Below are 15,814 nucleotides of genomic sequence, written 5' to 3' on the forward strand. Positions count from 1 at the left end.
CGAGAAGATCCCCAAGGAGGCGACGGTGATGTGTAAGCAGTGCAGAGGTTTTTAGTGCAAGCCAGCGAGGTAAGTGCTCCACTGCTCACATGAATTCTATGAGCACAGGAGCATTTACTGTGCTGGCGCACGCTAAAAACCTATAACGCAGCTTGATAAAAGGTGCCCAAAGTGATGTCTATCACAAATGAAGGTCCAGGAGTAAATATCGAAAACCTAAAAGAACAAATCCTATGATGAATAGGAGATGCTAAAATGTGATGTGATATATATAATGAGTGCAAGTCAATAGAGTAAACACCCACATATACATAGCAAAATAAAAAATTTCAGCTTGTGGATAAATGGTGGGTGAGAAAGTAAAAAATTAAAATAAGCTGATACAGCTGGAAAAAAATGTGAATAGGCTTTTAAGTCAAGGATCCAGTATTTCAATTATAGTGGCGCCATCTGGTGGAAAAGGTAAAAATAGACAAGGAATGTGAATGGGCTTTTAAGTCAAAGATCCAGTATTTCAATTATAGTGGCGCCATCTGGTGGAAACGGTAAAAATAGACAAGGAATGTGAATGGGCTTTTAAGTCAAAGATCCAGTATTTCAATTATAGTGGCGCCATCTGGTGGAAAAGGTAAAAATAGACAAGGAATGTGAATGGGCTTTTAAGTCAAAGATCCACTATTTCAATTACAATGGCGCCATCTGGTGGAAACGGTAAAAATAGACAGTGAATGTCATAATTTGTCCATGTGATAAACTATTGTATCCAAACTGCTATCGCAGTTTTTAGCGCAGGGAACCAGTGCATTCATTGCCTTTTTTACTGTTTCCACTAAATGGCGCCATTACCGTATTATTTAAAATCTTTTAATTTGCAGCCTATTCACAATCGGGGGGAGGGGGAATAAAAAAATTAACACACCCAAAAAAATCTGTAGTCGGCGCCGCTATCCGCGCCGATGAAGTGAACAGAAGTTTAGCGACGACTAACATTATGGGAGCTGATGTACTTTTACATCTCACGTCACAGGAGGGGCGGGACCGCTGCAGAGAGAAAAGCAGCTCCCCACACCTATGGCAGCTTGCAAACATCCTTTGCACACAGAGCAGAAACCGCAGGCTCGTTGTCCACTGTGTGTAGGTAGCTGAGTGGCTCAAACAGGTGAAAAGATCTCACGTACATTCCTCTTTCTCCTATGGACAATAGAAAGCCTCGCCTGCCAAGCATCAATGGCGACCAGGCAACATCAACAATATTTTACATAGGGAACAAAAGAGACTTTTTTAAACATTACATATTACAACTCTTTTAAACATTTATTTATTTAATACAGATTTTTTCCTTTTCCATTCCATTCGTTGTCCTTTCTCATGGTTTCCACCAGATGGCGCCACTATAATTGAAATACTGGATCTTTGACTTAAAAGCCCATTCACATTCCTTGTCTATTTTTACCTTTTCCACCAGATGGCGCCACTGTAATTGAAATACTTTTTTTTTTAAGTTCAAAAAAGTTTTATTTTCAAGCTTAGAATAAACAACGAGTAATGGTCATGTCACAACAGAGCAGTAAAATAACAATAGTAGGGATTGTATACAGAGCAGCTTAAAGGATTATGCATCAATATGTCATAAACAAGCTGTAAGCTATCAGCGAGAATCTTTGACTTAAAAGCCCATTCACATTCCTTGTCTATTTTTACAGTGTCCACCAGATAGCGCCACTATAATTGAAATACTGGATCTTTGACTTTTTTTTTTTTTCTTGAAAATTTATTGAAGATTTTCAAAAATACAGAAATAAAAAATAAACAAAACAGGTCAACAATAAATGGTTACCATAATCAAGACAAAAGAATTCTAGAAATATATATAAAGGAAAAAATTATGTGTATATATATAACAATAATATTGTCATTGGATTCTTGTGATAATCAAAAAGAGATAGGGGACGGCCCATTCACATTCCTTGTCTATTTTTATCGTGTCCACCAGATGGCGCCACTATAATTGAAATACTGGATCTTTTACTTTTAAAGCCCATTCACCTATGTATATTTTCCCATACTTCTAAATGTACTAACAGTATCATTATTTCTCGCTGAGAGCTTACAGCTTGTTTATGACATATTGATGCATAATCCTTTAAGCTGCTCTGTATACAATTCCTACTATTGTTATTTTACTGCTCTGTTGTGACATGACCATTACTCGTTGTTTATTCTATGCTTGAAAATAAATAAAACTTTTTTGAACTTTAAAAAAAAAAAAAAAAAAAAAGCCCATTCACATTCCTTGTCTATTTTTACCTTTTCCACCAGATGGCGCTATTGTATTTGAAATAGTGGATTTTTTACTTTTTTTGCCACCTATTCACATTCAGTCTATTTTTACCGTTTCCACCAGATGGCGACACTATAATGGAAATACGGGATCTTTGGCTTAAAAGCCCTTTTCAAGCACATTCACTGGCTTTTGGCGATATTACTACATTACTATTCTACATAGATTTTCCCCATCAGTTTCAGCTTCTTTCAATTCTATGTTGATTTTCCCGCCCACGGGTTGATTTTATTTTATTATGAATTTGGGGGTGTTTTCTGTTTTGACTTAGAGCCACTAGGCTTATTTGCATGTGTTGTCTGGATCTCCTCTTGTGATATATCGCGACTTACCCCCTCTTCTACTAATAGAAGAGGGCCGAGTCTGGGGCTTCGGTGCGTTTCTCGCGGGGCACGTGGGGAGGTTGGAACGTCTTCGCGCATGCGCCGTTCCTTTTCCTCACGGCCTCCGCGGCTCCTACGCGCCTCCACCTGAACCGGAAGCCTTCCCTGCGACGTGCGACCTCGGAGCGAAGGCTTCCGGTTCCGGCGCTTAGGAGCCGCTGAGGCTGTGAGGAAGACGGAGCCGGCCCGAAGGAAAGGCCACCTGGACGGCAGCGCCCGAGCTCCCTCTTCCTCTCAGCTGGGTAGGAGGAGAGAGAAGCAAGAGGCAAATCGGGCCAAGGTTTCATTTTCAGTTAAAGCTCGTTTCTTCAACATGGACAAGCAGGATAACAACATCCACACCTATGGGTGACGTCACAGCTGACGTTGCCGAGCTCGTGGCTGTTGTATCCTGCTGTCCATGGAGAACAGCTGTTACAGGTATGCAACATTTGCCTTCTCTATTAGATTCTAAATGTCTAAAGAGAGTCATCAATTTCACTTAGTGGCATCTGAAGGGGGGGGAGGGGAGCACTCGTCCAATTGACCTGGCCTAGTAAATCCCTCTCTGGAGACCCGGCCCAGTTTGCATTAGTTGCTCCCTCAGGTTCCTGTCATGGCAGTCCCCAAATCACAGGCACATGAGGGAAACAGAAACAGCAAATTGCATAGAAATGCCAGAATTCCTAATCGTTCTCAATTTGATAATCAAGAAACCAGGTTTCATTTGTCTGTTTTACAAGTGCTGAAAGCTGGGGAGAACCTGAGGAGCTTATGAGAAAACAGTTGAAAGGTGGGATGATAAGGAAGTAACAGCAAAGTGGGTATGGGAAGGAAGGAACCCTATGAGTTAATATCAGGGGGATTCTCTGAGTGAAGAAATATTTCCTCCTATTGGTTTTAAAAGAGACTCTATGACAGTAATCTCCAACTTTTTCAGAGTGTGAATACAAAAAACCTCTGAGGGCCACCAAAATTCCACTATCAAAGTTTATTCCCTCTTCTTCTCTTACCCCTCTGCCCACTCAACCCATGCAACAGATTACACTCTTCACATACACCCCTCCCTGTTGTTCCTGGAGGAAAAGTCCATTGTCTTATTGAGAAAGACAAGGGGAAGCCACTGCGTGCCCTGTATTGGTAGCATGGAATATTGCTACACCTTGGGTTTTGGCCAGGTACTAGTGACCTGGATTGACCACCGTGAGAACAGGCTAGTAGGCTTGATGGACCATTGGTCTGACCCAGTAAGGCTATTCTTATGAACTGAATGAGCGCCAGAACATTTACCTCGGTGGCCCATAGTAAAAAGCTCTACTGCGGTTTAGTAAAAGGAGCCTTTAATGTTGCACATTTTCAGGATTTAAAAATATATATATTTGCAGGCAGTTCATTAATTTTCCCATTAGCATGCAAAACCTGCAAGAAATGAATGCAGGAGTACTTAATCACATTAACTCTGCATTATCCAGTTAGTGCATGCTAATCTTAATGCACTAGTTGGATAATGCTACAAAAAAAGAAATAATGCACAGGTTACTGTGTGCTAACAAGCAAAATACTGTAAAACTGCTTTAACATGTTTTGCTGTAGTCTGTTCTCACATACTAACTCCACGTGTAAAATAATCATTTTAGCCTTTTTGATTGAAGTCTGAGCGCTGGGAGCAAAGGTTGACGAACGAGGTATGTACTCCTGTAAGTTCTACTTAGAAAACGCAGTCAGTACCCAAAAGCCCAAGACATCCCTTTTTTTTGTTCTTGTTGTTGTGGTTAACAAGAACAGAAAAAAGTGAACTTCATAGCTCTTAAATGTCTAGACATGATCTGGTCTTTCTATTTTAAATTCTAATAAAATTGGTTTGGTTTTCATGTGAACATTGTCCAAAAAATCAGAAGTCCACACAACTAAAGTGACTATCTGACTGTCTCATTTAAGATTTTATCAGTAATTGTTTCATATACTCTATCTCTCAACAAAGAATAGTGACATAACATATATCTAGCAGTGTGCAGACAGGAATCTGGTTCCAGTCACAGAACTGCTGAACTATATCTCACATCAGAGGGCTAAGTTGATAAATAAACCGCAGCACTGGAGGGATAAAAGGGAATGGGATGAGTTTGATGCAGTGTACAAACTGCAGAGCAGTTATGTTGTTTAATGCAAAAAAAAGATTTTGTTCTTTTGAAGAGAGTCCTCTATAAACATGCAAGCCAGGAGTGCTAATCCAGCAACGTCAAGTTGATGAGATTCTGAATAAAGCACGAATCAGTAGGTGATGGCTCCCAGAGGAAAGAATTAAGAGAACCTTTTACTAAAATATGTTAAAAACATGAACTTAGCTAGGGTTACTAGACATCTGGATTTACCCGGATGACTTATTTTATAGACCACTATAATATCACCCAAGAGCTGTCTCTTCACCAATCTGAAGAGCCCTAGCCGCTTTAGCCTTTCTTCATAGGGAAGTCATCCCATCTCTTTTGTTATTTTTTGTCGCCCTTCTCTGTATCTTTTCTAATTCTGCTATATCTTTTTTGAGATAGGGCGACCAGAATTGCATACAGTATTAGAGGTGCAGCTGTCCATAGAGCAATACAAGGGCATTATAACATTTTCATCTTTGGTTTTCATTCCTTTCCTGATAATTCCTAACATTCTATTTGCTTTCTTAGCAGCCGTCACACATTGAGCTAAGGGTTTCAACATATCCTCAACAAAACACCTAGATCCTTTTCCTATACTCTAGAAACAATACGTAAATGGAATTTTTAAAATAATTTTAGTGTACATTGTCAGATTATGAGCCCACCAGGATAGATATGGAGAAATACTTGAGTACCTGAAGTGGTGTATAAGCAAATTCTACAATAAATATGAAGGGCTCCTTTTACTAAGGTGTGCTAGTGTTTTTAGTGCACGCGGCAATGTAGCATGTGCTATTCCGTGTGTTAAAGCCGTAACGTGGCTTAGTAAAAGGAGCCTTAAGTAACCCCCCTTTTAGTAAGCTGTGTTAGGCTTTTTTATTGCCATCCGCAGCGATATTAGCTCCAATGCCACCGTGGCTGGCGATAAAAAAGCCTAAAGTGGCTTACTAAAAGGGGAGGATTGTAAATAAATAAATAAATGTAATGCTGACAAAATAAGTAACTTGGATCACTTTTATTAATACAGTATAAGTATTGTTTGCAAAATCAGAAAACTGATAAGCCTGAAAACAGAAAATAGCTGCTTCAAAATATTACCTACATTTATTATGTGTGAAATCATTTAAAAAAGTACAGATGAAAGTAATTCCACCTCTTGAACATTTAAATACCGTATTTTTAGCTCCATAAGACGCACCAGACCATAAGACGCACCCTAGATTTAGAGTAGGAAAACAAGAAAGAAAAATTCTGAACCAAAATGTGCACCCAGCCTTCCTCACTCCCTGCCAGGCTTTGCACCCAACCCCACACTCTTTACCAGGCTCTGCACCCAACCCCACACTTCTTGCCAGGCTCTGCACCCTGTCCCCCCTCCCTGCCAGACTCTGCACCCTGTACTCCCTTCCCTGCCATGCTCTGCACCTTAGCCTCCCTTCCCTGACCTATAACCTGCCATCCCCTTCACCTCTGGTGGTCTAGTGGTAGGCTGGGACAGGAGGGATCTGTCCCAGCTGACTAACAATCCTCCCTCCTGGTACCCTTTAATAACAGGGCCCACCCACCTGCCCTTCCTTTTAAAACACCCCCTGCAGTACCTTTTTAAATGCCCCCTGAAGCCTGGTGGTCCAGCGATGTATGGGCCAGCAGGAGCACGCTGTCTGTGCCACTGCCTGGGTCCGCTGCTTTCTGAATGGCTGCAGTCAGTTCTCGTGAGTCCCACGAGAACTGACACAGCCATTCAGAGGACATATCTGGGTAAATCCGGACATGTGGTAACCGTATGCAGTGTGGGTGCTATGGATTCGTCTACCCCAATCTGTGTATGAAGGTTGCCTGCCTAGTCTGTGCTAGGTGCTCCCCTGGTTCTGACTGATCCCACTTCTTGAAGGTAATGTTTCCTTTCCCTTGTAACTGTGCAGACCATTCTTTTTAAAAGTCTTTTGCAAAACAAACTTAGGGCTGCACAGGAGGGAGACTTTTGGGCCAGTCCTGGATTTAGGAGGCATTGGAGCCAGCTCTGTATGTGTTTGAACATCCCTAATATCGAGAAAATTTAACGTGACCATTTATTTTTTTCTTCAAAACGGGACATCTACTTTCTGTTTCCAGTTGTGTCGGAGAAGAACTTCGGCAGCCACACACGACTTCAAGGCTCCTGCTGCTTTGTAGAAAGAAAATTAAAGCTGGTAATGAAGGTAAGAGGAAGGGAGGGAGCTGGCAGGAAGGAGGGGGCTGCTGGACTGTGTGGTGACCGCACGAGTTCCTGCGGAGACAAGGCCATTCACCACTCCACGGGGCAGTGAATGGCCTTGTCCCTGTCCCCGCGGCGACCATTTTTTCCCCTACCGTTTCAGCGGGTTACCCGTGACTAGCTGCGGGTAACATTCACCGTGTCATTCTCTAGTTCTGGGGTGCCCACACTTTTTTGGCTTGTGAGCTACTTTTAAAATGACCAAGTCAAAATGATCTACCAACAATAAAAGTTTTAAAAACAAAGGAACTCCATGAGCGCTGGGAGCTGCGGTTAAAAAACACTATCGCGGTTTAGTAAAAGGGGGCCATAGTGCAAAACTAGAGACAGACACATTTTGATCAGTAAATTGAAAATAAACTCATTTTTCCTACCTTTGCAGACCTCATTCCATTCCCCAAGCAACATCTCTCCCAACCCCCTCTCTCTTGGCTCCAAGTTCCCCATTCGCTTTTCCTCTCCCTGCTTCCCCGCCACCTATTAAGTGAACTCCTTAGGTTTGTTTAGCACCTTTTCAACCCTGCTGAAAGGTTGGCTCCAAAGGCAGTCTGTGAATATCAGGCTATAACCGAACTAGAGGGGAGCCTGGTTGAAATCCCACTTCAGGATTAGGAAACTCTGAACTCCATCTCCCGGCGGCCCCTGCGCGTGGAGCGGACGTGCGCTCCCCCTTCCTTCCGCCGAGTGGTGACGTGCTTATTTCCGGCGCCGCGCAGCCAATTCGGACGTCGGAGCAGCCGCCGCTTCTTGCATGGCTCGCGCCAAGTGCTTGAAGGGCCTGCAGGAGCTGAAGGTGAATGCGGGTCTGGCAGCCCCCAATTGCCCCCCGTGTCATATGGTCACCACTGAGACCGAGGCAGCAATTCCTAGGCTAAAGCACAGCAGTACCAGTCTTTTTTCTTATATTGTTCCTTCCTTTATAAATGATTTCCATCTCTGCATTGCAGGTGGTGGATGATCTGCTACGATGTGGAATTTGCTTTGACTACTTCAATATTGCAATGATGATACCTCAGTGTTCACATAACTGTGAGTACTGTGAGATTTGTTGAACTGCATCCCTCCTTCTTGGGCTCATTTTTAAATCTGTTGTATCTTGATCCACAAAAAGAAGTAAAATAAAGTGTGTGGATTACCCTGAAAGACATGCTCATGCCAGGTCTTAGTCTCAAATTAATGGACATGGAAATGTTAATTTATATGTTCATTTTATAAAAATAAGTATGAGTTTTCTTTTTCTAAATAGAGTAAGGCAAGGTAAGGATAATATAATTTATGCCTCTTAGCACGCCTGGTTGTGTGATTAGTCAGTCATATATTTTTGGAAAACCTTTTAAAAAGTTGAGTATATAAATTCCATAAGGGCTCTGGTAGTGTTTTCTTTAAAATGCTGGCTGTTCATGAATTTTCAGTGCTGGTACCTATCTGGTATGCTGAGAGTTACCTGTGTACCTCTGATATTCTGTGAAAGTACCCAGTTAACTTACAGTTCTTTTGCTTTGTTAACTGCATAGTTATCAAGTGTCCTTACTTCACCCCGGCCCTTACTGGATAGTGAGGCAGAAGCATGGAACATACACACAGGATCTCTGAGAAAGAGGGAGAGCAAATGGTGTAGATGGGCAGACCGGGTAGGCTGTATGTGCCTTTATTTTCTATAAAATCCAGGGATCATCCAATCTGTGGGCTATAATTGGCTAGGAGCCTGTCCTACTTGTTGAATATTTGTCCCTGTATTCTGTTAAAAATTGGGACCTAAAGGAACACGCTTCAGGGGAAAAGCATATGAAAAGATCTAATAAGCAAACAGACACACAGCTCTCAAGTCTGATACCCACATGGTCATTCGTTAACCAAATTTATCATCTTTGTACTGCACTTTGGATTTTTGTCATTTCCATGTGGTAAGTCAGACTGGGATTGGCAATAGCTGTATTGTATGTGGTCTGCTTCATGATACTGCAATTTGATCGGTCTCTACTCATTAATAATGCACCTTATCCCTCTGATTCCTTTGGCTCAGCTTGATTTTGAAAAATGTGTATATTTTATGCCTCTGATTATTTTTATAAATAAGCACTTAAATCATCCCAGTTATTCCAAGAGTTAAGTTGACAGTTCAGTCTTGTACTGTGAGGCATGAGAAACTTCCATCTCTTATTGGGCTGGGAAGCAGTCAGAAAAGGTGTTTCCTTCGTTATGGATAATTTACTAATTAAAATAGAATCCTAAAAATGTAGCTTCATTCTGATTTTTAATTGCCGATATTTAACATTTGGAAAATGCCACTTATATAGCTACTATTACCAATTCAATTGTCATCTTATGCTACATGCAAAATGTGGGTAGAGCACAGACAGCTGAAGAGGGGAGTTGAGGAGTTTGATTTCAGAAATAATGTGTGTCTGTGTGTTTTATTTATGCCATTTGGATGTGGGCATTGTAGTGGATAGGCAGTTTATAAATGGTTTGGACACAGCCTTTGCCTGTCTGCAAAGACTCCTTCCTAATTGTATGTTGAATCAGGCCAAGCCGTATGAAATGTTGGTATTATAGCTGCATCATCATCCCAAAACAGAAAACATAAGGATGCTTATCCCCAGAGTTTAGAAGATCGGTTTTCCTTTGTTTGCAATATAATGGGCTTCTACTGAGTGTCCAGCAGTGTCCAGGCAGGTTTTAGTTCCTTCTAGGTAGCTCATCGGCTTTTCCAGGAAGCCCTTGTGCTGCTGGGAATGCTGCAACACCAGCATAGTACACATATAGTAGAGCCTGTCAGAGGGCACTTGGGTTGTTACTGTATCTGGCAGTACTGTTCATAAGGATAAATAGCTTTTTCTCTGATTAAAATCTAGCCGGGCTAGTCAGAAGCCATTTAATGATCCATCAGCATGATGACTCATAATGGCCACTTGCACAGTCAGCAGAATCGCTCATCCCTGCTGATGAAGGTGAAGAGAACACCATTGCCATCTCTTCAGTGAGACGGAGAGCAACCTTGGGCACTTCCTTTTTCGATGACGAGTCATCCAGATTTGCATTATGTACAATTTCAATATCTCTGAATTGACTCCCCAGTCATTAGTAGCACTATGGAATCTTTCAATAAATAAATCATTTTCATTGCTTTGAGCAATGAGTGGTTCAGAGGTTGAGAGCTTACAGATAGTGCTGACATTTCTTTCTCATTACTCTTCCCAGTGTGTCTTGGTTAGCAATAACTGTTGCTTAAAAGTTGTGGTGTTTGTGTTCCCTGGGAATATGATCAGCCTCTTTTACCACATGGGCTAATGGGAGGATTTGTGGTGGCTGGGAGGGGTGAAGTAGAATTGGTTGAGCGTGCCAGTGCTTGTGTCTCTTTTTCATTTGGATCCTTTTTCCATTTTTTAAAGGATGTTTTTTGGGCTCTAATAACCTTTTTCACGTCACCTTATAACCATGCCGGCTCTTGTTTTCACCTTTGTTAATAGTGGAATACATCTGGTCTGGGCTTCCATGATGGTATTTTTAAAAAAACATCCACACCTGGTTTACAGTCCTAACCTTTGCAACTGATCCTTTTAGCTTCTTTTTAACCATTTTCCTCATTTTATCATAGTCACCTTTTCAAAAATTAGATCTCCAGTAGATTTCTTTTGCAATGTCACTCCTGGTATGTGCTCATATTTGATCACATTATGATCACCTTTTCCCTGCCGACCCAACATAGTTAACTCCTGTAGTATGCCAAATCTAAAATAGCTCCCCCTCTTGACAGTTCCCAGCCCAGTTGCTCCAAGAAGCCGTCATTTATGACGTCTAGGAATTTTATCTCCCTAGCACTTCCCGATGTAACCAGTTAATGTTGGGGTAATTGAAATCACTAGATCACTGAAATCATACTCTAAATCTACTCTATGGGGAACCATCCATCCAAGCATACAGAGCAAAGAAAAAAAAGTGGAGAAAACCCCTCAATATTCATACAATGTTTCAGTGCTCCTAAGGTATGCATAAAACTGGTGCTATATATCCAGAGAAAGGTTCCCCCCCCCTCAAAAGGGGCACTTGAGACACAGTTCCACCAGCAGCAGCTAAAGTGAACAGTACTTAGCTGTCATAATCACTGATCTGGCGCTTTTTTGTTGTGTCCGGCTGTCGCCTGATGCTATTGTGACAGTGGTGGGCTGGCTTGCTGAAGAGTCGACCCCTGACGCAGTCTATTTCTTTGAAGATGCTTTACAATTCCAAACTCGCCCCACCTTCTAAGCACCAATATCTGTCTTCTCGTTCCCTCTGCAATTCCCCCACCTGAGCACAGTGTATTAATGCACCTTGACCAATTTGTCTGCCTTGACTAGATTGTAAGCTCTTTGGAACAGGGACTGTCTCTTCTGTTTTTTGATGTACAGAGCTGTAGAAATGATTAGTAGTAGCACTAGAACAAGTTCATAAGCAGTTGTGCTTTATTCTTATCTGCTTCTTACTCCTCCTCTTCATCCTTGAGTCTCACAATGCCATGTTCACATCTTTCTGTTGCTGTCACTAGCTCAGGTTAAATCTAATGCTCCTGTGTTTCTTTTTGTTCTGTTTTCATCTTTGCTTTTGTGATTACTTTTCCAGATTCTCTTACGCCTGGTTTTGATCTTAGGACCCAACTTTTTCAGCTACTTCAGAAAAGCATAATGGCTTGTTTTTCCTCTTTTTTAAAACGCTCCTGAGAAAAAAAGGGTTGGTTGCCCTTACACTATCTCCTTTCAGCTTGGGCTACTGTTTTTCTACTTCCCCTCAGGTTTCCCATCTTGCTTCCAACTCCTTGAGATACTGCCTTGTCCTGACAGTTAGTTTTCCCCAAATCTAGGATCCTTACCTTTTGAATGAACTATTGCAGGCTGTGCTCTGATATTGAACCCCACCATCCAGTGATCTCTAGATCCTAAATGATCACCCACTGTGACGTTAAAAATACTCTCCCACTTTGTAAGCAGCAGGTCCAATGTAGGGTCTGTGCAGAGGATCCATCTTTTTGCATCTAGATGACACCACAGCTTGGACAGTTGGCTTCTGGCAGGTTGAAATAGAAATTTAATTGAAGATATTTCAGAAAATTGTGTCTCCTATGCCTAAAAACCTTTCCATTCCTTTTTCCAGATTAACCCATGCTGCCACCTCCTTACCTTGAATACGTTGGCCCTGATTCGATAAAGTTAGGTGCTGATATTTGTATTGGACTTCAGTCAGGCGTCTAACCCGAAAATCTTGAGTAGGTGCCTGGCCCAAAGTGCCTACCCTAAATGGGCTCAACATGGGCATGTGTTTGACTTCGGTGCCTCTTTGTGAATCAGGTGCTGTTAGCTCTAATATCGGTGCCTAGATTTAGGCAGAGGGTTAATTTGGGGATGCTGAGTGCGATTCTTTAATGGGTGCCGATATCGGTGCCTGACTTTAGGCGAACTTCATAGAACTGGCCTTATCATTTTAGTTGCTTTAGTAGTGTGTGGTTTCTTTTAAATATATAGCAGTATTCCTCCTTCCTTTAGATTATAGGCTTCTCTAACTTCTGTGGATTTGCAGCATTGTAGGGCCCATCCAGTCCGTCCAGTGTTTGACATCACTGGCATTAGCCTTACTGGGTCAGACCAATGGTCCATCAAGCCCAGTAGCCCGTTCTCACGGTGGCCAATACAGGTTTCCAGGATAAATCAATTGATGCTTTTAATAGCTTTCATAGGAGAACTTTAAAATTGGATTGGAAGTGCTAAAAAACTAGCTTTATTTGATTAGATCTTCTTAGGTTTATATAATTTCTTTTAAACTGTGTTCGTGGATAACTGAAAGTAAAGCATTAGAGAAAAAGGCAATTTGCTAACCCTCTCAGCTAGACAGAGGAGAGATTGACAGCTGGCTGAAGGCCTACAGATGATAAATGGCTACACATGTGTCATACAGACAGTAAAAGCTTGAATTTTCTTATTACTACTTGTTCTGTGACCTTGAGAAACTACCCTCCCGTTCAAATTCAGGTTGTAAGGCCAATGAGTGTTGATTTGTTTAGACGTCATAAAACATTTCTGACATAGAAGCATTTTATCTTTTTAATGGCCTTGAATGCTTCCTTCTCCTTTTGCAATTGAAGCTCGGTTGTCATTTGCTTCAGCAGTGCTCTGACCTTTCGTTTGATGTTTATTAAATCCCAAATAAATAATCACCTTCGTGAAGAGATGATTCACCCGAAGTGGTATACAGCACGTATAATTCAATAAATTTACAATTTTGATAACAGCATAACAGTAGTAAAAAGACCAAATATAAACATAAATACAGTAGTGTCCAATGAATGAGGTAAAGCCAAAATCAGCAAATTGAAACTTAATAGGACGATCATGAAACAGTTCAAAAATATACTTAATAGCACTGAAATTCAAATAGGAAAGAGATAATTCTTATGAAGCATCTAATAAGCACAAATCAGAACATTCAAATAACATAGATATGATGCAGATATTAGATGGGTGGTACCTGGGGTTTTTCTCTGTTTTGTTTCTTTTATCCTCTTCAGTTCAGCAGTTAGAGCAAGAGCTTGTGATAGGGAGTTTACAAATCCTGATATACGTGAAACATAGAAACTTGATGGCAGATAAAGGCCAAATGGCCCATCCGCAGTAACCATTATCTCTTCCGCTTTCTAAGAAATCCCACGTGCCTATCCCAGGCTTTCTTGAATTCAGACACAGTCTCTGTCTCCACCACCTCTTCCACACATCTACTACCCTTTTGGTAAAAAAACTATTGCCTTAGATTACTCCTGAGCCTATCGGCGCTTAACTTCATCCTGTGTCTTTCCTTTCAGATAAGAGACTCAACTCATTCACATTTACATCATGTAGGTGTTTAAACGTCTCTATCGTATCTCCCCTCCAAAGTATACAGATTGAGATCTTTAAGTCTGTCCCTATATGCCTTATGATGAAGACCACACCTCATTTTAGTAGCCTTCCTCTGGACCGACTCCATCCTTTTTCTATCTTTTTGAAGGTGCGGCCTCCAGAATTGTACCTAATATTCTAAATGAGTTCTCACCAAAGTCTTATACAGGGGCATTAATACCTCCTTTTTCCTACTGGCCATACCTCTCCCTATGCAAGCATCCTTCTAGCTTTCGCCATCACCTTTTCAACCTGTTTGGCCACCTTAAGATCATCACATACAATTACACCCAAGTTCCTCTCTTCTGTTGTGCACATAAGTTCTTCACCCCTTAAACTGTACCATTCCCTCTGGTTTTTGCAGCCCAAATGCATGATCTTGCATTTCTTAGCATTAAATTTTAGCTGCCAAATTTCAGACCATTTTTCAAGCTTTACCAGGTCTTTCTTCATATTATTCACACCATCCGGTGTGTCTACTCTTTTGCAGATTTTGGTATCCTCCGCAAAGAGGCAAATCCTACCCGACCCTTCAGCAATATCATTTATAAAAATGTTAAAAAGAACAGGCCCAAGAACAGACCCTTGAGGCACACCACTGGTGACATCCCGTTCCTCAGAATGATCTCCATTGATCACTACCCTCTGTCGCCTTCCACTCAACCAGTGTCTGAATTCAAGAAAGCCTAGGATAGACACGTGGGATCTCTTAGAGAGAGGAAGAGATAATGGTTACTGTGGATGGGCCATTTGGCCTTTATCTGCCATCAGGTTTCTATGTTTCTATATTCTGTCTGGGATGCTTAACTACTATTATTAATTATTTCTGTAGCACTTTCAGACGCACACAGCACTGCCCAGTCACAAAGAATAAGACAACAGTCCCTGCTCGAAAGAGCTTACAATCTTAAAAGGCAAGACAGACAAACAGGATGTCATGGATACAGTCAAGGGGAACGGTCAATCAGGACTCTGCTCTTCTTCCAAAAGCTCTAAATTCTTCTTCTATTTAGCATCTGGGCCCCCTTGATCTCTGGAGCAAATCGATTCTCTTCCTTACATCTGCATGAAGCTCTGTCTGCCAGACATGAGCTGTTCACCTTTTCAGAAAGTGACTCAGAAAACGCCTTTCTTGGTTCAATATTTCTTGAGATGGGCAGTTTAGCATGGCTAGTCGGTTTGAGGTCATTGACTTACCTGTAATTACTTATACCAAGAGAAAATTGAATAATTTCTTTAAAGCAAATCTATCTGGACAGAGCCCCTTGAAGGGTAAGTCCTTGGGCACAGGGAGCAGCTTACCTGTCACATGTAAACTCATAACAAAACATGTCTTTGTTTTCTCTTGTGTAATGCTTTCTGTGGTTAGAAGTATGGTTCAAATTAACCACTCCCTTGTTGAGACATATATCTGATGTGTAACTGTTTAAGACTCATGCTTTGTTTTACAGAAGATTGGAGTCGGAGTCGCTTATACTTACAAACAAATAGAAAATTAAATAATGGATGACTTGTGACAGTAATGGCTTTCTGACCTATTATTTTCTTCAGTTTTCTTGTTTAAAGTCATTGTTTCTCTAAGACTTAGATGGTTTAGGGAGTTAGTATGAAGATATATAGCTTTTGTGTCTAAGATTTAGTTGCTTGGAGAATTGACACAGAAATATGACTTCCATCTCCAGTAAACTGGTTCAGATTTGCTGTCTGTTCATCTGGCATTCATTTGGTGGTTATGGCACAGTTCCCAGTGGGCTGTCCATATCACTAATGAATTATGTCCCATTTGATACCGTGTTGCACAC

The 15,814-nt window shown here is 41.3% G+C and overlaps 1 protein-coding gene across 6 annotated transcripts in view; it reads left to right on the forward strand.

Moving 5' to 3' along the window:
- Positions 1–2,952: 2,952 nt before the first annotated feature.
- The window catches only part of RAD18 (RAD18 E3 ubiquitin protein ligase), a 72,428-nt gene continuing 59,566 nt past the window's right edge, over positions 2,953–15,814 (forward strand). The window contains exons 1-3 of one of the 6 annotated variants that reach the window (XM_033926104.1): positions 2,953–3,144; positions 6,966–7,051; positions 8,055–8,136. In XM_033926104.1, coding sequence (XP_033781995.1) covers positions 3,069–3,144; positions 6,966–7,051; positions 8,055–8,136 — 244 coding nt within the window. In that variant the 5' untranslated portion in view covers positions 2,953–3,068. Of the gene's footprint in view, positions 3,145–3,462; positions 3,497–4,351; positions 4,389–6,965; positions 7,052–7,777; positions 7,901–8,054; positions 8,137–15,814 lie in introns of those variants that run through there. The other 5 variants (XM_033926107.1, XM_033926106.1, XM_033926105.1 and 2 more) reach the window with 5 other exon arrangements.

The sequence above is a fragment of the Geotrypetes seraphini genome, chromosome 17 (genome assembly GCF_902459505.1).
Source record: "Geotrypetes seraphini chromosome 17, aGeoSer1.1, whole genome shotgun sequence".
Taxonomy (NCBI): Eukaryota; Metazoa; Chordata; class Amphibia; order Gymnophiona; family Dermophiidae; genus Geotrypetes; species Geotrypetes seraphini.